Below are 26974 nucleotides of genomic sequence, written 5' to 3' on the forward strand. Positions count from 1 at the left end.
TGCTTATAATTTTAAAAACTAGACTTCTGATGATAATTTCAAAAAATAACTTTAGAACCTTTCATGTAACTTTAGAAAATGGAGGTAGAAAAGAACAGCAGCCGTTCTTGAAGGTATTGTGTTCAGTGTTGCTTCCTAACACATTCATGACTTCCCAGAATTCACCTTATTTCCCAGTTTGCTCCCCAGTCTAACCTGGCAGCATTTATCACCTCTGCCTGTAGTCATACATCCTGGCATTTGTTTTTTGACAACACCCTTGAGGAGGGGCAAACCACATCCTGAGATTCTTCTTCACTCCATCTTTTCATGACATTTTCTCTCTTTGAATTGAACCACTTTTGCATGAGGCAAGCCCTGAAATAATTTGTTAAAAGTAATATGTCTTTTTGATACAAAATATTATACTTCTCTTACATCTTTTCAGCAATCTGATAATCTGTCACAAAACTGCTAAACTCAAAGTACAGTTTCATTTAAGAAAATATTTACATAGAAATGAAAATTTGCCTATTTCTGAAAGTTATAATAGTAATTGAGTAGCACCTTTCGCTCCATGTGAGTTCATATGAGATTGTTTTAGAAAAATGCACATTTGGTGTACAATGAGATTTTTTAGCAAGTTCAAGGACTTTTCATTTGAAATCCATCCCTGAAACTTGTCTGAATATCCTATGGTCTATTTTATCACAAAATTTCTTGAAGTATAAGTGTCTTTCAAGCAAAACTCTTTTTGCATTAATTCTGAGCCAATGGCATGATTTGTTAAAAGATTCTTTTAACTGAGAGTTGTTGACCCTTTAAAATAGGTTACCTTTCTCATGTATAAAATTATTTTAAAATGTATAAAAATTTTGAAATCTAAATTCCTGCTATGAGAGAGACCATCAGTATGTTTTTTTTCTTTTTCTTTCTGGCTCATTTCGCTGAGCATCATCCCTTCCAGCTCCATCCATATTGCTGCATATGGCATGAGTGTATCATTTTTGATTGCTGAGTAATATTCCATTGTGTATATGTACCACATCTTCTTGATCCAGTCATCTATTTTTGGGCACTAGAATTGTTTTCATAGTTTATCTATTGTAAATAGTGTTGCTGTAAACATAGGGGTGCAGGTGCCCTTTAGAATTAATGTTTCTGTGTCCTTTCACTCATAGTAGGAATTTAGAAAACCTAAATAAGGGACTAGGAAAAAGACCAATTATAATAAAGAAAAAATCAAAATCAACAAGCAACTGTTAACCAGAGACAGAGGCACTTTGGGGCGGGGGAGGATTAGAGTCAAAATAAGGGGGGTGTAACTGTATGGAGAATAAAACCAAAATTAAAATGCATACATTGTACAAAAATGAAAAATGATATAAGAATTTTATAAAATAAAATATATTAAATTAAAAAATAATAAAAATAAAATATTGAAGTGATATGGTAGAAAAAAATTAAATCTGTAAAGGGGTATTCCACATATTTAATTAGGAAAGATCTATATTAAAATGATGCCAACTCTTCCCAAACATCATTATATTTAATAATTTAAGTAAAAATGCTAAAAAACTGCGTAATTTGACATTTCATTCAACTTTTCAGAAATTAATATCCAGAGTCATTAAGTGAAATTTGTAAAAGGAAGAATAAAAGGCATAGACATACATTTTCAGAATTGAAGTAGATTATAAATCTACTCAATAAGATATCTTGATAAAGACAGATTATTGAACTTGAAATCAGTAATTTCAATAAGTAATGTCTTTGAGTACATCCATGCTTATAAATGAATAGGAAAAGGTATGGAAGAAAATATTAACATTGCAGAAATTAAAAGTGTGATGGCCAAAGGAGAATTTAATATTATATAACGTCTTGATTTCATTATTACAATGTTTATATTTCAGTACCACTTCTGAAATTAAAGATAATTTAAAGACTTTTTCATATGTATTATGGTTTAAAAGGAATATGTTACATAATGAACAAACTTAAACAAAATTATATATGAACCACAATCCATTACAGTATCCAGTAAACTGTTGTATTACTTAATCCTTTCTAGTTACCAAATTGCTTCCTCAATTATTGTAGCAATTGCCAAAATAGATATTTATCCCCAAGCACTATAGTCTATGGTTGTTATAAAAATATAAATATGACAGATAAATTTCTAGTCCTCCCACTCCTACATGATGACATATTTGCCATAAGAAAACAGGGGATGCATTATAGAATCTATACTCATACAACATTTCTACCAATATCTGCATTTCCTTTTGAATCTTTATCTAAGCTTGGTTTTCATATCAGCATTAAGAATTCTCATTAGGGTCTCCCCTGGTGGCGCAGACAGTTGAGCGCCACGCTGTGAAGCTGTCTGCAGCATCTGCAGTGCCAGTTCTATCCCAGCCGGCCAGCAAGGGTCCCACATGGCATGCCAGACCTCTCCTGTCATGCCCACTGCTCCCTTCAGCAGTGTATTTCAGTAGATCTGCTGGTTTTGTACCCCGCTCTGTCTCTGGTGAATCCTCTCACCCTCCCTCGCATCTGGTCTGTACCCTGGTTCTTGTACAAAATAAATAAATAAATCTTTAAAAAAAAAAAAGAGTTCTCATTATCCTTTTGCAGTACTCACAGATTGAAATAAAGTCAAAGATGGTCTGTTAAAATTAGCAGTTGTTATTATTGAGGACTCAGATTTAAAGTTTGCTCTTTTCCTTGTTTTCTGAACAAACACCAGCTCTCCTTAATGTTTCCATGGAAGGAAACAAAAATTTTATATCAGGATGCTGAACAATTAGAGTGTGATACATGAAAAGCCAACAGTCCCTGATATGTGTAGATTAAGTAGCGATCCCCCTCATATGTGTGGATTCAATAGCAACACTACTATATTTAAAGTCTCTGGGGTTCTGAAATCACATCTTGCTGCAATAAGTTCATTAAGAAAATATGCACCACACAGTATCCTAAACAGAGTAGTCAGGATTCCAGTGTTCTCCCTGCCTTGCCACAGGCTCTAGAAAGGAGTAAAAAGAAAACAAAAAGACAAGAAAACCATCAGCCCCTGATTTCTACAGTCAACGTAGTATGCTTAGTCACAAAGAAAATTCTCCTAGGGATAAGACTGACTAATCTTCAACTCTTAAAATAGCTGCAAAATTGTGTCTACAAGAAAGACAGATTTCATGGTGACTGAGTATTCTCCATAGACTAAATGAATTCCAAAATATTGCCTGCCTCTTTACTGTTCTATAATCTTGGGCAAGTTACATGTTTTCTGATGCCTGATTTTTTGGTTTATTTTTAATCTATAAAAAAAATGATGATAGTTTCTGTCACATAGGATTTCCCAAAAAGATCCATATGAAACATTCAGGTATAGATATCCATACAATAAATACAGGGCATGCACTAACAAAATAGAAACACTTATTTATTTAAAAAGGATTAACAATCTGCAAATGTTTCACCATTGGTAAACAGGGGAATACAATTTTTTACAATAGTTTAAAATGCCACTAAAACACAGAAGTTATAAAATATTTTGGCAATTAGCTTCTGCAGAAAATCCCACAAACTGATGGATATGAAGTGGTTAATAGGATTTTTCAAATCCCTGATGGTAGAATTGAAATCAAAGTGAAATTTATGAAGACCTCACTACCAAAAAAAATTTCTTTTTAATTAGGAATAGTTGCATCAAATACTTCTAAGAAATAATCAGTTTATACCTATATTCCACTTAGTTTACTTCAGTTTTGTACTTTTACCCTATTTTAATGATATGTTTTTATTGTTTACCTTTGTAAAAGAAACACACATCATCCAGTTTGATCTCCATGAGACCACTAACTTTCCTCCAATACTATCATATTTATTTAAAATGGCAGGAATTATTACAAAGTATTATTAACCATTATAATAAAGCAGCATATGAAGGTTCTGGTCCTTATCTGCACTACTTGTTTATGTGATTGAGGAACATTTGATTTCCATGGGTATACTCTTAACAAAATGAGGAACTATGGGTTTTTTTTTTTTTGAATCCTTAGCTACAAAAAAAAAAAAAAAAAAACTATGCAATGAAGTGGTACAAAAATCACCAGCAGCCAATTTACCAAATTTGTAAAATAATTTTCCATTATTTCCTTAATCTCTTTATTCCAATTATTGCTTACCTATCTAATTAATTGAATTTTTCAAAATTTTTATTTTTTATCTATTTGAACATAATATAAAACATCCAATTGTTTCCTTTGCCTCCTGTCAGAATACCTAAGAGTTCCAAGTTTAAAACCAAAATCTCAAGAGAGCATTTTCTTTGCCCATTTTCTATTGGAACAGATTTAAAGTTGTTTGGCAGGTATTAAAATGTCAGATTTATTATGTAAGTTGGAAGTCTATAAAGATAAAAAAGAAACAGCAAGCAAATATATTTGTAGACTATATTTATAATAGAAAAATTAATTTCCCTAAAAAACAAGCACATGAGGTAGGATGATTCCAAGGCTATCCAAAGAGCTAGTTTTACATAGAGTTAAGGATGCAAAAATAGAAAGAAAGGAAGAACCAATGGGAAAAAGAAAAGAAATAAGGAAAAACTCACATATTTGGTATCAGTCGATTCCAATCAATACTTGAAGGGATAGACTTTTCTTCTTGAAATCATAATAACAATAAAAATTCTATTGTAAATCAAAATAATATATCTTTTAAGGAAAATGATGCAATAAAAAATCCTCTATTACTGTTTCTTACTCTGAAATTATATTTAGAATAAATATATCCTAAAAACTAACCTTACATGTACTCAAAATAGGAGTGAGAATTATATCACAAAACTACAGGGAAAATGGGACATACACCTGGGCTTTTTGACCTTGTCTTTCTTCCCTTTGATGCGATAATGAGCAGCAAAGTCCAGTTCCTGAATGATCCAGGTCTAGATGCTGGTTCAAGATCTGCACTGACAGAGCCAGCAAGAGCATTTAAAGGCTCCAGAGGGACCTGAATACAATCCCAGTAGCAATCCCTGTGGCAATACTAAGACAAGACCAGTAAAACTAAACTCTGGTGATTATATTTTACAATGACTTTGGCTTTGCAAATATGCTTTTAAAGAAACATATTGCTATGTAATGATGCACACCTGAAGCATATATAATGTTGTAAAGCAGTTACTAATACCTAGGCACACAACTGCTATTATATTGTTCAAATACAAGGTGCTAAATTTCAAATGTAGGTTTTATGATAGTGACCAAAATTTTTAAATATAGTCTTATTTTTCCATGCAGGGAATAAAACTTAATGCATTCATTATGTATATTAAGGTATTCCCCATTTCCATTACCAAGGCTATGAGGGAAGGAGAGGGGTGTGTAGGGATCTCTGTATCTTCTGCAGAAATGTTCTGTAAATCTAAAATTTCTCATTAAAAAAAATTCTTAAAACGTTATATTCAGGCCCTCTGGTGGCCGAAGGGGTTAAGTCACAGCACTAGGAAGCTATCCGCAACCACAGCAGCATGAGTTCGATACCTCGCCACCCAGGGAGCTAACCCACATGGCCCAGATGACCTCTCCTGTCTTGCCCACTGCTCCCCTCAGCTTTGTGTTTCAGTCGATCCACCTGTTATGCTCCCTACTCTGTCACTGGTGAATCATCGCACCCTCCATCTCGACCTGTGCCCCAGTTCTTGTATGCATAAATAAATAAATCTTTAAAGAATTGTCTTCATAGTAGAAAGCTAAATTTCTCACCTGGTTTGATGGTATTTTTAATTTTGTAAAGATTCATCATATAGTAAAGACATTAATTAATAGCCTCAAATACCCTACATGTTGTCTACTGTCTGCTTGTGCTTGTCTAATTGATAAATATGCATTATATTTTCTATGGGCAAAACATGTCTCTTTTTTTAAGATTTATTTATTTATGCATACAAGAGCTGGGGTACAGGCCAGAGGTGTGGGGGGCCAGAGAATTCACCAGAGACAGAGTGGGGAACAGAACAGGCAGATTCACCTAAGTACACTGCTGAAGGGAGCAGTGGGTGAGTCAGGAGACATCTGCTGCACCATGTGGGTCCCCTGGCCACCGGGGATTGAACTTGTGCTGCAGAGGCTGCGAATTGCTTCATAAGTGCGGTGCTTAACCCTTTGCGCCACCACAGAGGTCCAAAACATGTCTTTTTGATTGAGAAGTATTTATGTAAAGGGTAAGACTTAGTTTGAATGCCACTGTACATCATGAAACATTCATATTAGAGCTTTAGCTCTTTCCCACAGGTTCTGTTTTTGAATTGCTGATCTGCCTCAGAAGATACCAGTAGCCACAAACACTTTGATGTCATTCCCAGCTGTAATCCATGTTGCATAAGATGAAAGTTTTATATGTAACAGGTATATGTAATCACAAAACAGGAGGAAAAAACCATGTCAGGGGACTAAGAATGATTAATAATAATGTTCACATGTTTGGTGTGAACTAAAATTGCATTACACTGTACTTCATTTGAAGCGGGATTTGTTAATGTAAAGAGTTCAATATACAACGTCTTAAATACTTTAGCATTGCTTTATTTCTTTTATTGTAAAGAAAACCTCAAACCCATGGAAGTACTCTGTCCTCTCTCTACATGTGACAGGTATCTCAGTGAGGAGACATTTCCTAGAGTAGGACACAACTGCCAAACCATACAGTCTTTATAAGTATCCTTGAATAAAGTGCTATCATGCCCACTATATCTGGGATCATGAGGAACAGCAAGTTCCAGAATGTCAGACATGAATTCTATATGTCAGAGTTGAAGGGCTGTGGAGATCAAATGCTTCACTTTTATGTAAAAAGTGTCATAAAATAAAATAACAGAAAGAGCAAAGCACCTTCTCTCTCAAAGGGCACATAACTTGAAGATGTCATCCCACCTCTCTGCATACGCTCAGTCTCCACATTAACAATTCTGGGCAGAGAATGAGATCCCACAAAGGACGCCAACACAGAGCCCTCATTTCCCATCAAGACACTTGTCTCGGCACCACACCTTCCTCATGGCATTCTTCATATCGGTGTTCCTCAGTGTGTAGATGAGGGGGTTGAACATGGGTGCAATCATGGTGTAAAACAGGGCGAACACCTTGTCATTGCTCACAGAATCCACCGTGGGCACGTAGGTGAAGATGAGGGGCAGGAAGAACATGAGCACCACAGTGATGTGTGAGCCGCAGGTGGAGAGGGCTTTGCGGCGTCCCTGCGAGGAGTGGGCCCTCAGGCTGGACAGGATGATGATGTAGGAAATCAGCAAGGCAACGAAAGTCAAAATGGACGCCACCCCTGTGGTGGTAATGATGGCAATAACCCACACGTGGGTATCGGTACAGGCCAGCTTCAACAAGGGGAATATATCACAGAAGTAGTGGTCTATCTGATTGGGACCACAGAAAGGAAGCTCAAGAATGATCAATACATGCAGGATTGAATGGAAAAATGCTCCAATAACAGAGACTGCCACAAGGATGTAACACACCCGTTGGTTCATGATGAGCATGTAGTGAAGGGGTCTGCAGATGGCAGCATAGCGGTCATAGGCCATGGCCACCAAGATGAAGATTTCAGTGGCACCAAAGAAGTGGGCATAAAACAGCTGGACCATGCAGTTGTTGAAGGAGATGGTCTTCCGCTCGGCCAATAAGTCCATGATCAGTTTGGGGCCCACGGTGGTGGTGAAGCAGACATCCATGAGGGACAGATAGCTGAGGAAAAAGTACATGGGCTGCTCACTGAGGCGGCTGCCCCTGATGGTGATAAGAATGAGTAGGTTTCCAGAAAGAATTGCAAAATAACAAAGTGAGAAAACCACAAAACAAGCAACCTTTGCATCCACTTCACTAAAAAGTCCCAGGAGGATAAATTCTGTGACATTTTCATGTCCCATTGCTTCTGTGGGTTGGATCAGAGAGAAAATTTAATAAACCTAGAACTCTCAACTCTCTCATTATGGATTTCTTTTATAAAACATCCATTATTTTTGAATACATATTGATTGCTTATTAGTGTGCATACACCATAATCTGTTAAGGGCACTGAGTGCACAACACACATACAGTGTCAACTCATAAGTAGAGTTCCAGGTTATGCCAAAATGTTATAGTAACAAGAAGAGTCAACTAAAAAGACTGCAAGGGTAACTCCAATGTTGCACACTTGATATGAACATTGCAAAGTATGTTGAAACATGAAAAGTTTTTTCCTACTTTAATTTTAGAATGAAATTTCATTATTACCCACTAAGCGTAACTTTAGAAACTCTTGTATGTGTAAAGTAGCAATAAGGTTTCTATTCTTCAAGAGTAGGAAGGTCACTATAATCCTCAATCCCTCCTAGTGCCACTAAATCCTGAAGTTCACTGCCAGTATATGCTTATAATTTTAAACCCTGGACCCCTGGTTATAATTTCAGAATATACTTTTACAAACTTTTTATGTGCCTTTAAGAAAATGGAGGTAGAAAATGAACAGCAGTGATCTTTGGGGGAAAATGTGTGCAGCATTGCTTCCTAATACATTCATGGCGTCCTGGATTCACCTTATTTCCCAGTTTGCTCTCCAGTCTAACCTGGCAGCTCTCATCACTTCTGCCTGTAGTCACACCTCCTGGCACTTTCCTTTTACAGGTCATTGTAGTGGGACAAACCACATCCTGAGATTCTCCTTGCTGCCATCTTTTCACACCATTTCTTTGAATTGAACCATTTTTGCATGAGGCAAGCCCTGAAATAATTTAGTAGCACTGAAATAATTGGTAAAAAGGAAAATATTTCTTTGACACACAATATTATCCTTCCCTTTCATCTTCTCAGTAATCTGATATATCTGTCACAAACTGCTAAACTCAAAGTCCAGTTTCATTAAAAAAAAAACTTTACATACAAATAAAAATCTGTCTACCTGTTTGTGAAGTGTAGAGATATTAACATCTCAGAAACTGAAGGTGTTATGGCTAAAGGAAAATTTAATGTTTTACAATGTTTTGGTTTCATTATTATAATGTTTAAATTTTTGTATCACTTCTGTAATTAAAGATAATTTAAAGAATTGTCATATATTATGGTTTAAAAGGAATATGTAAAATAATGGATGACAAACAAAATGATATATAAACCATAATCCAGTATAATATCCAGTAAACTGTTGTATTACTTAATCCTTTCTAGTTATCAAATTGCTTCCCCAGTTATTGTAGCAATTGCCAACACAGATACTTATCCCCAAGCACTATATGCTATCAGTTATTATAAAAATATAAACATGAAGATAAATTTCTACTCCACCCACCCCTCTATGACAAGATATTTGATATAAGAAAATGGGAAATGTATTAACAGAATCTATACTCATACTATATTTATACCAATATCTGCATTTCTTTTGAATCTTTATCTGAGCTTGGTTTTCATATCAGCATTAAGAATCTCATTATTCTTTTACAGTAATCATAGATTCAAAAAAATCAAAGATGATCTGTTAAATCTAGTAGTTGTTATTACTGAGGACTCAGATTTAAAGTTTTCTCTTTTCCAGGACTCCATGTTTTCTGAACAAACACCAGTTCTCCTTAATGTTTCCATGGAAGGAAACAAAAATTTTTTAACAGGATGTTGAACAATTAGCATGAGTTACATTAAAAGTCAACAGCCCCTGCCTGATATGTGTAGATTAAGTAGCGATTCCTCTCATATGTGTGGATTCATTAGCAATGCTACCATATTTAAAGTCTCTGTTCTCCTGAAATCATGTGTCACTTTAACAAATTCATTAAGAAAATCTGAACTGCAAAGTATCCTAAACAGGGTAGTCAGGACTCCAGTGTTCTCCCTGCCTCGCCACAGGCTCTAGAAAGGAGTAAAAAGAAAAACAAAATGACAAGAAAACCATCAGCCCCTGATTTCTACAGTCAACGTATTATGCTTAGTCACAAAGAAAATTCTCTTAGGAACAAGACTGACTAATTTTCAACACTTAAAATAGGTGCAAAGTTGTATCTACCAAAAGACAGATTTCAGTGCGTGTGAGTGTTCTCCTTAGATTAAATGAATTCCAAAATATGGTCTCCCACTCAACTGTTGAATAATCTTGAGCAAGTTTACATGCTCTCTGACCCCAAGTTTTTTGTTTATTTTTAATCTGAAAAAAAGAGTGATGATAGTTTAAAATGCCACTAAATTTAGATTTCTCCAGAAGTTATAAAATATTTTCAAACTAGCTTCTACTGAAAACTCACTGGATGCTAAGTGGCTAATAGGATTTTCCATTTCACACATGGGAGAACTGAAATCAAGGTATCAGTATTATCATCAAGGTATATCCAGGTATCAAGGTATATTGCCAAGTATGAAACCAAGATTTCAAGAGAGCATTTTCTATTGGAACAGATTTAAAGTTGTTTGGCAAATATCAAAATGTTAGATTGGTTATACAAATTGGAAGTCTGTAAAGGCATAAAAGAAATAGTAAGCAGAAATATATGTAGAGTATATTTATAATGAAAAAATGAATTTCCCTAGAAAATGAGCACAGGAGGTGGGATGATTCCAAGGCTATGCCAAGAGGTAATTTTACACTGGGTTAAGGATGCAAAAATGAAAAGGAAGGAAGAACCAATGGGAAAAAGAAAAGAAATAAGGAAAAACTCACATATTTGGTATCAGTCGATTCCAATCAACACTTGAAGGGATAGCTTTGTCTTCTGGAACTCATGATAACAATAAAAATTCTGTTTGTAAATCAAAATAACAGATCTCTTAGGGAGAAAGATACATTAAAAAAAGCCATTATTGTATATTATGGTGAAATTATATTTAAAATAAACAGATCATAAAAACTAACCTGTTCAAAATAGGAGGAAGAATTATATCACAAAACTTCAGGAAAAAAATGGCAAATACACCTGGGCTTTTGGACCTGGCCTTTCTCATTTTGATGCAATAATGAGCAGCAAAGTCCAGTTCCCTAAATGCTGGGGGGCTTGGTGCTGGCGGAGAACAACACTGAAAGAGCGAACAAGAATATTTAAAGGCTCCAGAGGGAGCTGAGTACAATCCCAGTAGGAATCCCTGTGGCAATTCTAGGACAAGACTAGTAAAAATAAACTCCGATGACTCTACTTTAAAATGACTTTGGATTTGCAAATATGTTTTTAAAGAAACATATTGCTATATAATGATGCACAGCTGAAAATAATGTTATAAAGCACTGTTACTTAAATCATATATATGCAAATGTGCTGTTAAATTCCTTCAAATATATGATGCTGATATCAAATGTTGGTTTTTATGACCAGTGACCAAAATTTTTTAGGGCAGTAATAAAACCTAATGCATTCATTATGTATATTGAGTTTTTCTCTGCTTCCATTACCAAGGCTAATTACCTATTAATGTGAAGATGTTAGCTTTTACTTAATATAATTTAGATCAAATTCAGGGGCCTCCCTGGTGGTGCAAGGTTAAGTTTCTATCTCTTAAGTTTAAGTTCGATCCCTGGCCAAGGAGCTGACCCACATGGCATTGAAGACCTCTGCTGTCTCCCGTGCTGCTTCCCTTAGCAGTGTTATTTCAGTGAATCTGCCTGTTCTGCTCCCACTGTATCTCTGGTGAATCCTCTCACCCCCCAACCTCAGGCCTGCACCAAAGCTCTTATATACATAAATAAATAAAAATAAATCTTAAAAAAAAGATGAAATTTAAATGTCCCAAATTCCACAGAGCTTTTTCCCATATTTTCTTCCCCACAACTTCATGTCCACATCTCGTCATTCCATTCACAATATATGATATACATAGATTATATTATTTGATTCCCCTTTCATACAGATTTCAGTTTTTTAATGTTAAGTGTGTGTGTGTGTGTTTTAAATGTTGGTGTTTTCATGTTTTCTCAATAGACTACTAACTCACTGAAAATAGGGTCTACCCTTTCTCCTTTAGTCTCTAATGATTTAATTTTTTTTAAAGATGCCACAGGCCATAGGTGTGGGGGGTGAGAGGATTCACCAGAGACAGAGACAGAGTGGAGAACAGAACAGGCAGACTGACTGAAATACATGGCCGAGGAGAGCAACAGGCAGTCAGGAGAGGACTGCTGCACAATGTAGGTCAGTTCTCTGGCCAGGGATCAAACTCATGCTGTAGCAGCTATGGATAGCTTCATAGGTTGCATCTTAACCCCTTGCACCACCAGGGAGGCCCTAATGATCTAAATTATGTGATAGAAGAGTAACAGCAAAAAAGTGATCATTACAATGTACTACTACTTGTGGTACGGATTCTAAAAGATAGCTTTAATTTAATGTACATAATGTTATGGGCCATTCTCACAGGGATGAGATTATATCACATGTTTTGATTTGATTTTCCCTCATGTTAGTAGTGATGAGCATTTTTCAGATGCCTGATGGCCATCTGGATATCTTCTTGGGAGAAATATCTATTTAGCTCTCTGCCATCTATATGATTGTATTCTTGGTTTTCTTTCAGATGACTTGTGAGAGTTCTTTATACATTTTTATATATCGGCCCTTTTTCGTATGTATGATGTGAGGTCACAATCTCCCATTTAGTAGGTGTCTTGCTGTTTTAGTGACACTTTCATTTGTGGTACAAACTTTTAAGTTTGATGTAGTCTCATTTGTTCATATTTCCTTTGTTTTGTTTTGCTTTGTGTTTTGTTTTCTTTTTTTTGTTTTATTTTGTTTTTTGTTCTGTTTTGCTTTTGCAGCTGGAGACAAAGCTACAAAGAAATCACTTCAGACTGTGTTGGAGAATGTTTTGCTTACATCTTCTTCACGTATTTTATAGTTGGGGGCATATATCCTTTTCTTCAATGTATTTTGTGATAAATTTTAGGTTGTGGGAAGAGATGGTGATCTATTTCATTCTTTAAATGGTTTCTTACTACACACCACAGTCAAATAATTTCTAAGTATGAACCTTCAATTTGGATGTTCTTGAATAACCTGAAAGTCTCAGATTCAAATAACTATACAAGCTCATTAGGTTGATATATTGTATCATGTAGATAACACACCTTCCATTTCTTAGTATTATGCATTGAATTATTACTACATAATTCAATTCTTTAGTTTACCTAGAAACTTCCAGAACATTAACAGAATGTTTTAAATACTGGGTTAATTTCCATATGAGTATGCTTTTGGGAAAATGTAGTGTATGCTACTACTTGCTCGCCAATTATTTGGGGTAGTATTAAGATTTTTTTGAAATATAAACATTTTAGAATTTTGGCATAATATTAACTTATAATTGCAACCTACACTGCTTAAATTAAAAGCAATAAATTTATTTGGGCTGGAAGTAGAGGTGTCAGTGAGTTTTAAAATCTTGATATCGGGCCTCCCCGGTGGCGCAGCGGTTGAGCGCTGGGTTGCGAAGCTGCCCGCGGCCTCTGCGGCGCCGGTTCGATCCCCGGCTGCTCCCCGGCCACCAGAGGAGGATCCCACATGGCGCGCAGACTTCTCCTGCCGCCCACTGCTCCCCTCAGCAGTGTACTTCAGTCCTTCTGCCTGCTCTGCTCCCTGCTCTGGCTCTGGTGAAGTCTCTCACCCTCACATGCTTCTGACTGTACCCAGTGCATGTATGAACAAAACAAACAAACAAACAAATAAATAAATAAATAAATAAATAAATAAATAAATAAAAATAAAATCTTGATATCTTGAAACAAATCAATCTATCAACTTTTATGCTTTAAAATTGCAATATCAAACTAACAAATATGAGTTATGAATACCTGTTCTGGAAAATGCAAAAAAAATGGAGACAGTAAAAAGTTCAGCAGTGCCAAGATTTTGAAGAGGTGAAGAACAGATAAATAAGTAGATCAAATTTTATTTTTAAGGATGAAAAGTAATTGTGTATGACACTAATAGAATATACATGATATTGAGAAATTATGGAATCCAATAAAAACATACAACACAAGAGATCACCTTAATGCAAATGTACAACTTAGAAAATAGCAATATGTCGATATTGAATCATCAGTGTAACAAATGTGCCACACTAATACAAATTTAAGGACATAGGAAACCGTGGAGGGAAGGAGAGGAGTTCAAGAGAATCTCTGCATCTTTTTGCATAATGATTCTTTAAATCTAAAGCTATTCAAAAAATGAATTATATTAAAAGTGTATATTCATAGTAGAAAGCTAAATTTCTCATTTACCATGATTGTCAGTGTTTTTAATTTTATAAATATCCATTATGTAATAAAGCCATCAATTGATAACCTCAGGTTCCCTACATGCTGTGTACTATCTACCATGCTTATCTAATCGATGAATGCACATTATACTTTCTATGGAAAAAAATAGCTCTTTTTAATTGAGAAGTAATACTCTAAAGGCTAAGACTTAATTTGAATGCTATTATATTCATGAATCATTGGCAGGAGAGCTCTAGCTTTTTCAGACAGGTTAGATTTTAAATTGTTGATCTGCCCCATAAGATGCCAGTTGCCACAAAATACCTTTTTTTAAAAGATTTATTTATTTATTTGTTTGTTTGTTTATACAAGCACTGGGTACAGTCAGAAGCGCAGGAGGGTGAGAGAATTTACCAGAGTCAGAGTGGAGAGCAGAGCAGGTAGACTGACGAAGTACACCGCTGAGGGGAGCAGCGGGCAGCAGGAGAGGTCTGCGTGCCATGTGGGACCCTCACCCGGTGGCTGGGGATTAAACCGGTGCTGCGGAGGCTGCGGGCAGCTTCGCAACCCAGCACTCAACCACTGCGCCACCTGGGAGGCCCTGCCACAAAACACTTTGATGCCATTCCCAGCTGTAATCCATATTTCATAACCTGAATATTTTCTCTTATGTGTAGCAAGTATGTGTGATCAGTAAATAGGAGGAAGAAAACAATAATTGAAAACTAAGAATGATTAAAAATAATGTTCATATGTTTGGTGTGAAATGTAAAATCATATTATACTGTATTACTTTTGAGCAGAATTTATTAATGTAAAGATTTCAATGTAAAACAACATTGTAATATTTTAGCATTGCTATATTTCTTTTATTGCAAAGGATACTGAAAACCAGGGATGTACTTGGTCTGCTCTCTACCTGTGACAGGTATCTCATTGAGGAGACATTTCCTAGAGTAGGACACAACTGCCAAACCATTCAGTCTTTACAGGTATCCCTGAATAAAGTGCTATCATGCCCACTATGTCTGGGATCAGGAGGAACAGCAAGTTCCAGAATGTCAGACATGAATTCTAGATGTCAGAGCTGGGAGAGTGGTGGAGATCTCTGTCACTTTTTCTGTACAGAATGTCATAAAATAAAATAACAGAAAGAGCAAAGTGCCTTCTCTCTCAAGGGGTACATCTCTTGAAGACATCACCTCACTTCTCTGCAACCACTCAGGTCTCTACATGAACAATTCAGGGCAGGGAATGAGATCTCACAAAGGACACCAACACAGAGCCCTCATTTCCCATAAAACTGCTTGTCTCGGCACCAAACCTTCCTCATGGCATTCTTCATGTCGGTGTTCCTCAGTGTGTAGATGAGGGGGTTGAACATGGGCGCAATCATGGTGTAAAACAGGGCGAACACCTTGTCGTTGCTCACAGAATCCACCGTGGGCACGTAGGTGAAGATGAGGGGCAGGAAGAACATGAGCACCACAGTGATGTGCGAGCCACAGGTGGAGAGGGCTTTGCGCCGGCCCTGCGAGGAGTGGGCTCTCAGGCTGGACAGGATGATGATGTAGGAAATCAGCAAGGCAACGAAAGTCAAAATGGACAGTACCCCGGTGGTGGTAATGATGGCAATAACCCACACGTGGGTGTCCGTGCAGGCCAGCTTCAACAAGGGGAATATATCACAGAAGTAGTGGTCTATCTGATTGGGGCCACAGAAGGGAAGTTCCATAACAACCAATACTTGCATGATTGAATGAAAAAATCCTGCAATAACAGAGACCAACACCAGGACATAGCACACCTGTCGGCTCATGATGAGCATGTAGTGAAGGGGTCTGCAGATGGCAGCATAGCGGTCATAGGCCATGGCCACCAGGATGCAGATTTCAGTGCCACCAAAGAAGTGGGCATAAAACAGCTGGGTCATGCAATTGTTGAAGGAGATGGTCCTCTTCTGGGCTAGTAAATCTGTGATCAGTTTGGGACCCGTGGTGGTGGTGAAGCAGACATCCAGGAGGGACAGATAGCTGAGGAAAAAGTACATGGGCTGCTCACTGAGGCGGCTGCCCCTGATGGTGATAAGAATGACCAGGTTTCCAGAAAGAATTGCAAAATAGCAAAGTAAGAAAAACACAAAGCAAGAAACCTTTGCATCCACATCACTAAAAAGTCCCAGGAGGATAAATTCTGTGAAGTTTTCATGTCCCATTGTACTGTGGGTTTGATCATGTAGAGAGGGCATTTAATATACCTGAAACTCTCAACTCTCTAACTATGGATTTCTTTTAAATGCCATTCATCATTCAATGAATACCTATTGATTGGTTTTTAGGATGTAATCACTATAATTGGTTAAGGGTCGGCAATCCACATACCCTTGTTATGCAATAACAAGAAGACCCAAATAACCAAGAGACTGTAAGGATAACTCCAACGTTGCACACTTGATATGAACAACAAAATGTATGCCAAAACACAAAATGTTCTTTTCCAGGTTAATTTTCAAATAAAATTTCACTCTTATCCTTCAAGGGTAGTTTTTTAAACTATATGTTTAAAATAACAGTAAGATGTCTATTCTTCAAATGTAGGAAGGGCACTATAATTCCCAATTCATCCTAGTTTCACTAACTCGTGAAAATTCACTAGTGCCAATAAACGCTTGTTCTTTTAAACCCTGACCTCTGGCGATAATTTCAGAAAGTAACTTTAGAAACTTTTCATGTACCTTTAAGAAAATGGAGGGAGAAAAGTACAGCAGCAGATATTTAGAGGAAAGTGTGTTCCAGTGTTGCTTCCTAGCACACTCATAGCTTCTTGATTTTCACCCATTTCCTAATTTGTTCCCCAAGCTAAGCTGGCACCTCTCATCACCTGTACCTGTAGTCACACCTCCTGGTACTTCTTTTTTGACAGCACCCTTGGGGAGGGGCAAACTGCATCCTGATAGTCTCCTTCACGCCTTCTTTTCAACTCCTTTTCTCTCTTCAAATTGAAGCACTTTTGCAAGAGGTAAACCCTGGGATAATTTAGGTAAAAGGAAAATATTTCTTTGATACAAAATATTATACTCTTCTCTTACATCTTTTCTGCAGTCTGATATATCACAAAACTGCTAAACTCAAAGCCCATTTTCATTAAAATAAATCACTACATACAAATAACAATCTACCTGCCTGTTTGTGAAGAGCTATACTAGTAATTGAATAGCACCCTTCACTCCATGTGCATTCTTGTGAGATTGTTTTAGGAAAATACACATTTTTCATACAATGAGATTTTTAACAAGTTCATGGACTTTGGCTTAATATCCTATGGTTTATTTTATTTCAAAATTTCTTGAATTATCAATGTCTGTCAACTCTTTGTGTTAGTTCTGAGCTAATGATATGCACGTTAAAAAATTCTTTTAACTGTGGGTTATTGGCCCTTTAAAATAACCTGTGAGTTATTTGCCCTTTCTTGAATATAAAATAAAAGTGTATTAAAAGATTTAAATTAGTCAAGATATTCCACACATTAAATTAGGAAATATCTATAGTAAAATGATACCAATTCTTCCCAAACATCAGTACATTCAATAGTTAAAATTAAAATGCTAAAAAAAATGTGTAATTTGAAATGTTCATTGCAAATTTCAGGAACAACTAATATCGAGTCATTAAGTGGTTTCTAAAAGGAAGAATGAAGAGAATATACATACATACATAAAATTATTCAAAAAGAGATATTGGTAAAGATAGGTTACTGGACTTGAAGTCAATCAATAAGTAAATAAATACACACACATATTGAAATTTTTCCTACTTACATTGTAATTTCAAGTCAGTTTGAAATAATTAATGTGTAGTAACTGATATGAAGTCAAACTTTTTCTGGAGAAAAGAAATCTCTCAAATATAAAAATTATATTCCAGATGTATATTTATTTGATACATTAGTATCAAACAAAACTGGAAAAACATAATCAAGAAATCATGAAAATGGGCTTATATCTTAGAAAGGAAAATGTTTAAGTAAAGCACAATATTAATAAAATAAATACATAACATATAAAAATTTCTGTATGACAAAAATCCATGTTCCAAGTGTTTTTAAAAATAGAAAATGGGAGTAAATATTTGTAAATTTTCAAATCAATACATTAAAAAAAGTTATCTCACTTTATGTAAGAGCAAAACATTTGACAAGACGATACACAGAAAAGAAATTCCAGCTAGCAAATAGCAATTACTCAACCTGTATAAACTCAGAGAAGTACAAATTAAATATCAGGAAACACTATGACCACTCATCAACTGAATAAAACTAAAATTAAAAAACATGCTTACATAAACTGATGAGTGGCACAGTTAAACTACCCCTGCAGTTACTTGAAAGGATAATTATGAGTAGGTATAAGAAGCGGTATGTTTTTATTTTGAAAAAACTTGCCAAAATTTAAATGTTGGATCCACATCTACTATGGATAAATTACTAAGTATTTTAGAGCAGGCAATAAAATAAACATACAAAGATAAACACAGGATGATAACTTGCATATTTAAAAAAAATCACACCCATACAAAACAAAGTAATTTCTCTGAGTACATCCATGCTTATAAGTGAATAGGAAAAGATTAACACTGCAGAAATTGAAGGTGTGATTGCCAAAGGAGTATTTAATATTATACAATATTTTGATATCTTTATTATAATGTTTATATTTCAGTATCACATCTGTCATTAAAGATAATATAAGGACTTTATATATGTATTATGGTATAAAAGGAATGTGTTACATAATGAATGACCTTAAACAAAATGATACATAAAACACAATACTTTATTGGAATCCGTAAACTTTTGTATGACTTATTCCTCACTAATTATGAAATTTCTTCCTCATTGTAGCAAATGCTGACATAGATACTTATCCCCAAGCACTATATGCTATCAGTTGTGATAAAAATAGAAACATGACAGATAAATTTCTACTCTACCATCTCCTCCATGATGAGATATTTGATATAAGAAAACAGGAAATATATTAACAGAATCTATACACATAAAATATTTCTACCAATACCTGCATTTCTTTCGAATCTTATCTGAGTTTGGTTTCATATCAGCATTAAGAATTCTCATTATTGGGCCTCCCGGTGGCGCAGCGGGTTGAGCACAGCGCTGTGAAGCTGTCAGGAGCCTCCGCAGAGCCGGTTCAATTCCCGGCCAGCCAAGGAGATTCCGACATGGCGTGGCAGACCTCTCCTGTCTCGCCCACTGCTCCCCTCAGCAGTGCCTTGGCCCATCTGCCTGTCCTGCTCCCCTCTATGTCTCTGGTGAATCCTCTCACCCTCCCGCAACTCTGGCCTGTACCCCAGCTCTTGTATAAATAAAAAATAAACCTTAAAAAAAAAGAATTCTCATTATTCAGGGCCTCCCTGGTGGCACAAGGTGTTGAGATGCAACCTATGAGTCTGTTCACAGCCTCTGCAACACGAGTAGATACCTGGCCAGCCAGGAAGCAACCTACGTGGCGTAGCAGACCTCTCCGGTCTCAACCGCTGCTCCCCTCAGCAGTGTACTTGGGTCATTCTGCCTGTTCTCTTCCCTACTCTGTCCCTGGTGAATCCTCTCACCCACACCCTGACTCCCCCACCCCCGCACCTCTGGCCTGTACCCAAGCTCTTGTGTGCATAAATGAATAAATCTTTTAAAATAAAAAGAATTCTTATTATTCTTTTGCATATTCATAGATTGAAATAAAGTCAAAGATGGTCAATTAAATATAGTAGTTGTTATCACTGAGGACTCATACTTAAAGTTTGCTCTTTCCAGAACTCCTTATTTTGCTGAACAAACACCAGCTCTCCTTAATGTTTCCAGGGAAAGAAACAAAAATTATTTATTCCAGGGAAAGAAACAAAAATTATTTAACAGGAGCTGAACAATTAGCGTGGGTTACATTAAAAGTCAACAGCCCATGATATGTGTAGATTAAGTAGCGATCCCCCTCATATGTGTGGATTCAATAAAAATGTTATCATTTAAGTCTCTGGGTTCCTGCAATCACATCTCTCTGCAACAAGTTCATTAAGAAAATGCGCACCACACAGTATCCTAAACAGGGTAGTCACGACTCCAGTATTCTCCCCGCCTTTCCACAACCTCTATAAAGGAGTAAAAAGACAAAAGAAAGAAAAATATCAGCCCCTGATTTCTACAGTCTACCTAGTATGCTTAGTCACAAAGAAAATCTTCTTAGGGACAAGACTGACTAAACTTCAACTCTTAAAATAGCTGCAAAGTTGTATCTACAACAAGTCAGATTTCAGTGTGTGTGAGTGTTCTCCTTAGACTAAATGAATTCCAAAATATGGTTTCCCATTCAACTGTTTAATAATCTTGAGCAAGTTTACATGCTCTCTGACCCCTAGTTTTTTTGTTTATTTTTAATCTGAAAAATAAGAGTGATGATCAAATAGTGAGGATCAAATAGTTCCTGTCAAATAGAATTCCTCTGAAAAGAACCTTATCCTTATGAAACTTACAAGTATAGATGTGCATTAACACACTCCATGAACTAACAAAATATAAACATTCATTATTAATTCATTCGTAAAGGAACAATAATCTGCAATTATTTCACCATTGGTAAATAGGAAAATACAATTTTTTTCAATAAGTTTAAAAAGCCACTAAATTTAGATTTCTCCAGAAGTTATAAAATATTTTCAAACTAGCTTCTACTGAAAACTCACTGGATGTTAAGTGGCTAATAGGATTTTCCATTTCACACATGGGAGAACTGAAATCAAGGTATCAGTATTATCATCAAGGTATATCCAGGTATCAAGGTATATTGCCAAGTATGAAACCAAGATTTCAAGAGAGCATTTTCTATTGGAACAGATTTAAAGTTGTTTGGCAAATATCAAAATGTTAGATTGGTTATACAAATTGGAAGTCTGTAAAGGCATAAAAGAAATAGTAAGCAGAAATATATGTAGAATATATTTATAATGAAAAAATGAATTTCCCCAGAAAATGAGCACAGGAGGTGGGATGATTCCAAGGCTATGCCAAGAGGTAATTTTACATTGGGTTAAGGATGCAAAAATGAAAAGGAAGGAAGAACCAATGGGAAAAAGAAAAGAAATAAGGAAAAACTCACATATTTGGTATCAGTCGATTCCAATCAATACTTGAAGGGATAGCCTTGTCTTCTGGAACTCATGATAACAATAAAAATTCTGTTTGTAAATCAAAATAATAGATCTCTTAGGGAGAAAGATGCATTTAAAAAACCATCATTGTATAGTACTGTGAAATTATATTTAGAATAAACAGATCATAAAAACTAACCTGTTCAAAATAGGAGGAAGAATTATATTACAAAACCTCAGGAAAAAAAATGGCAAATACACCTGGGCTTTTGGACCTGGCCTTTCTCATTTTGATGCAATAATGAGCAGCAAAGTCCAGTTCCCTAAATGCTGGGGACCTTGGTGCTGGCGGAGAACAACACTGAAAGAGCGAGCAAGAGTATTTAAAGGCTCCAGAGGGACCTGAGAACAATCCCAGTAGGAATCCCTGTGGCAATTCTAAGACAAGACTAGTAAAAATAAACTCTGATGACTCTACTTTAAAACGAATTTGGCTTTGCAAATAGGTTTTTAAAGAAACATATTGCTATATAATGATGCACAGCTGAAAATAATGGTATAAAGCACTGTTGCTTAAATCACATATATGCAAATGTGCTATTAAATTCCTTCAAATATATGGTGCTGATATCAAATGTTGGTTTTTATGACCAGTGACTAAAATTTTTTAAGGCAGTAATAAAACCTAATGCATTCATTATGTATATTAAGATTTTTTTCTCTGCTTCCATTACCAAGGCTAATTACCTATTAATATGAAGATGTTAGCTTTTACTTAACATAATTTATATCAAATTCAGGGGCTTCCCTGGTGGCACAGGTTTAAGCCAGCACTATCACTGTTGCAGGCTAAGTTCAATCCCTGGCCAAGGAGCTGACTCACAAGGCACAGCAGACCTCTGCTGTCTCCTGCGCTATTCCCCTTAGCAATGTATTTCAGTGTATCTGCCATTCTGCTTCCCACTGCATCTCTGGTGAATTCTCTCACCCCGCCCCACACCCCACACCTCTCGTGTACACTCGAGTTCTTACATGTGTAAATAAATAAAAATAAATCTTTAAAACAAAAAGATCAAATTCAAGTGTCCCAATTTCCACAAAGCTTTTTCCCATATTACTCTCCTATACTTCATCTCCACACCTCAAGTCATTCCATTCACAATATCTGATATACATAGATTATATTATTTGATTCCCCTTTCATATAGATCTGAGTTTTTAATATTAAGTGTGTGTGTGTTTTAAATGTTGGTGTTTTCATGTTTTCTCAATAGAGTACTAACTCACTGAAAGTAGGGTCTACTATTTCTCCGGTAGTACTTAATGATCTAAATTTTATGATAAAAGAGTAACAGCAAAAAAGTGATCATTACAATGTACTGCTACTTGTGGTAAGAATTCTAAAAGATAGCTTTAATTTAATATACATAATGTTATGTTCACAGGGGTGAGATGGTATCACATTGTAATTTTGATTTGCATTTCCCTCATGATAAGTAGTGATGAGCATTTTTCAGATGCCTGATGGCCATCTGGATATCTTCTTTAGAGAAGTATCTAGTTAGCTCTTATGCCATCTATATGATTGTATCCTTTGTTTTCTTTCAGATGAGTTGTGAGCGTTCTTTATACTTTTTTAGGTATCAGCCCTTTGTCATATGTATGATGTGAGATCACAATCTCCCATTCAGTAGGTGTCTTGTTGTTTTAGTGACACCTTCACTTGAGGTACAAACTTTTAAGTTTGATGTAGTCTCATTTGTTCATATTTCCTTTATTCTTTTGTTTTGTTGTTTTGTTTTGTTTTGTTTTGCAGCAGAAAACAAAGCTACAAAGAAAACACTTAAGACTGTGTTGGAGAATGTTTTCCTTACATCTTCTTTAAAGCATTTTATGGTTGGGGGCTTATATCCTTTCCGTCAATCTATTTTGTGTTAATTTTTTGGTTATGAGAAGAGATGTGACTCTTCTGCATGTGATTTTCCTACACAATTTGTTGAAGAAACTCTCTTTTCTTCAACATATGCTCATGGCTCTTTTGTCATAGATCAGCTGTTCATAGATATTCAGGTTTATTTCTGGGTTCTCAATTCTATTCCTTGTCTGTTTCTTGTTTTGTTCTGGTACTATACTGTTTTCATTATTATAGTTTGGTGGTATACTTTGAAGTCTGGAAATGTATTACTATAATATTACTCCTTTTTGTCAGGATTGTTTTGGGTAGTTGGGGTATTTTTTGGTTCTCAGATTATACAACATCTTCTTATACCTACAGTCTGGAAGGTTTTCTCTCTTTTAAATGGTTTCTTTACTACACACCTTCAGTCACATAATTTCTAAGTATTAACCTTCAAGTTGGATGTTCTTGAATAAGGTAAAAGTCTCAGATTCAAATAATACAAGTTCATTAGGTTTAGATGCTATACCATATAGATAACACTCCTTCAACTTCTTAATATTATGCATTGAATTATTACCATATGTTTACCTAGAGAATTCCAGAAAGTTATCAGACTATGTAGATTAATTTCCCTTATGCATTACTTTTTTCATCTTAGAATGTTTGAAATACTGGATTAATTTTCAAAACAGTGTGCTTTTGGTCAAATGTAGTGTATGCTACTACTTGCTCCCTACTGATTTGGGGGGTATTAAGATTTTTTTTTAACATACGCATTTTAGAATTTTAGCTTAATATCAACTTATAATTGCAGCATACACTGTTCAAACTAAAGGTAATAAATTTATATGGACTGGAAGTAGAAGTATTGGTGAATTTTAAAATATTGATATCTTGAAACAACTCAATCTATCAACTTATGCTTTAAAATAGCAATATCAAAATAACAAATATGAGTTATGAATACCTGTTCTAGAAAATGCAAAAAAAATGGAGACAGTAAAAAGTTCAGTGGCGCCAAGATATCGAGGAGAATGGAGAAGGGATGAATAAGTGGATCAAAATATATTTTGGGGATGAGAAGTAATTGTGTATGACACTAATAGAATATACACAACACGATATTGAGCATTTATGAAAACCAATAAAACGGTATAAGCAAGAGAGAACCTTAAAGTAAATGTACAACTTAGTAAATAGCAATGTGTTGATATTGACTCATCAGTGTAATAAATGTGCCACACTAATAAAAATTTAAAGGACATAGGAAACTGTGACGAGAAGGAGAGGAGTTCGTGGGAATCTCTGTACCTTATGTGTAATTATTTTGTAAATCTAAAACTGCTGAAAAAATAAATTCTATTAAAACTGTATATTCATAGTAGAAACTTAACTTTCTCATTTACCATATTTGACAGTATTTTTAATTTAATAAATATTCATTATATAATAAAGTCATAAATTGATAACCTCAAGTTCCCTACATGTTGTCTACTGTCTGCTTGTGCTTGTCTAATTGATAAATGCACATTGTATTTTTTCATGGAAAAAATAGCTCCTTTTAATTGAGAATACTGTAAAGGTTAAGACTTAATTTGAATTTTATTATAGATCATGAAACATTGGCATTAGAGCTCTAGCTCTTTCCCACAGGTTAGATTTTAAATTGTTGATCTGTCCCATAAGATGCCAGTTGCCACAAAATAATTTAATGCCATTCCTAGCTGAAATCCATATTTCATAACCTGAGTGTTTTCTGAGGTTTCTTATGTGTACCAAATATGTGTGATCAGTAAATAGGAGGAAGAAAATAACAATTTGGAACTAAGATTGATTAATAACAATGTTCGTATGTTTGGTGTAAAATGTAAAATTACATTATACTGTGTTACTTTTGAAGCTGGATTTGTTAATGTAAAGATTTCAATATACAACAACATTTGTAATATTTTAGCATTGCTTTATTTTGTTGCAATGGATCCTGAAAACCATGGATGTGCTAGGTCTGCTCTCTACCTGTGACAGGTATCTCAGTGAAGATATATTTCCTAGAGTGGATACAACTGCCAAACCATGCAGTCTTACGGGTTTCCCTGAATAAAGTGCTTTCATGCCCACTATCTCTGGGATCATGAAGAACAGCAAGTTCCAGAATGTCAGACATGAATTCTAGATGTCAGAGCTGGGAGGGCTGTGGAGATCAAATGCTTCACTTTCTATGTACAGAGTGTGATAAAATAAAAGAAAGAACAAAGTGCCTCCTCTCTCAAGGGGTACATCTCTTGAAGACGTCATCCCACCTCTCTGCATCTGCTCAGTCTCCACATTAACAATTCTGGGCAGGGCATGAGATCCCACAAAGGACACCAACACAGAGCCCTCATTTCCCGTCAAGCCGCTTGTCTCGGCACCAAACCTTCCTCATGGCATTCTTCATGTCGGTGTTCCTCAGCGTGTAGATGAGGGGGTTGAACATGGGCGCAATCATGGTGTAAAACAGGGCGAACACCTTGTCGTTGCTCACAGAATCCACCGTGGGCACGTAGGTGAAGATGAGGGGCAGGAAGAACATGAGCACCACGGTGATGTGCGAGCCGCAGGTGGAGAGGGCTTTGAGGTGGCCCTGGGAGGAATGGGCTCTCAGGCTGGACAGGATGATGATGTAGGAAATCAGCAAGGCAACGAAAGTCAAAATGGACAGTACCCCGGTGGTGGTAATGATGGCAATAACCCACACGTGGGTGTCCGTGCAGGCCAGCTTCAACAAGGGGAATATATCACAGAAGTAGTGGTCTACCTGATTGGGGCCACAGAAGGGAAGTTCCATAACAACCAATACTTGCATGATTGAATGAAAAAATCCTGCAATAACAGAGACTAACACCAAGACATAGCACACCTGTCGGCTCATGATGAGCATGTAGTGAAGGGGTCTGCAGATGGCAGCATAGCGGTCATAGGCCATGGCCACCAGGATGCAGATTTCAGTGCCACCAAAGAAGTGAGTATAAAACAGCTGGGCCATGCAGTTGTTGAAAGAGATGGTCTTTTGCTGGGCCAGTAAGTCTGTGATCAGTTTGGGACCCACAGTGGTGGTGAGGAAGACATCCATGAGGGACAGACAGCTAAGAAAAAAGTACATGGGCTGCTCACTGAGGCGACTACCCCTGATGGTGACAAGAATGACCAGGTTTCCAGAGAGAATTGCAAAATAGCAAAGTGAGAAAAACACAAAGCAAGCAACCTTTGCATCCACATCACTAAAAAGTCCCAGGAGGATAAATTCTGTGACGTTTTCATGTCCCATTTCTTCTGTGGGTTTGATCATGTAGAGAGGGTATTTAATATAACTGAAACTCTCAACTCTCTAACTATGGATTTCTTTTAAATGTCATTCATCATTCAATGAATATATACGGTTTGGTTATTAGGATGTAATCACTATAATTGGTTAAGGGTACTGCAGTGTATAACACACAACCTCTACTCCCAAGGGCATTACAGATTATTTCAACATTTATTGGATAACAAGAAGACTCCAAATAACCAAGAGACTGCAAGGGTAACTCCAATGTTGCACACTTGATATGAACAACAGAATGTATGCCAAAAGACGAAATATTCTTTTCCAGGTTAATTTTCAAATAAAATTTCACTCTTATCCATCAAGGGGAGTTTTTTAAACTTATATGTTTAAAATAAC

At 36.0% G+C, this 26974-nt stretch overlaps 3 protein-coding genes across 3 annotated transcripts; all 3 read right to left on the reverse strand.

The window, feature by feature from the left end:
- Nucleotides 1–7003: 7003 nt before the first annotated feature.
- Nucleotides 7004–7930, reverse strand: LOC119254481 (olfactory receptor 4P4-like). Its single transcript, XM_037521582.1, has one exon. It carries the CDS (start codon nucleotides 7928–7930, stop codon nucleotides 7004–7006), a length of 927 nt encoding a protein of 308 aa, XP_037377479.1.
- Nucleotides 7931–15505: 7575 nt separating this feature from the next.
- Nucleotides 15506–16432, reverse strand: LOC119254482 (olfactory receptor 4P4-like). Its single transcript, XM_037521583.1, has one exon. The coding sequence runs from the start codon at nucleotides 16430–16432 to the stop codon at nucleotides 15506–15508; it is 927 nt and encodes a 308-aa protein (XP_037377480.1).
- Nucleotides 16433–25651: 9219 nt separating this feature from the next.
- On the reverse strand, nucleotides 25652–26578 carry LOC119254483 (olfactory receptor 4P4-like). The gene has a single exon (XM_037521584.1). It carries the CDS (start codon nucleotides 26576–26578, stop codon nucleotides 25652–25654), a length of 927 nt encoding a protein of 308 aa, XP_037377481.1.
- Between the last annotated feature and the right edge of the window lie 396 nt (nucleotides 26579–26974).

Source organism: Talpa occidentalis, unplaced genomic scaffold (assembly GCF_014898055.3).
Source record: "Talpa occidentalis isolate TD23 unplaced genomic scaffold, MPIMG_talOcc4v2.1 talOcc4.3, whole genome shotgun sequence".
NCBI classification, from domain to species: Eukaryota; Metazoa; Chordata; class Mammalia; order Eulipotyphla; family Talpidae; genus Talpa; species Talpa occidentalis.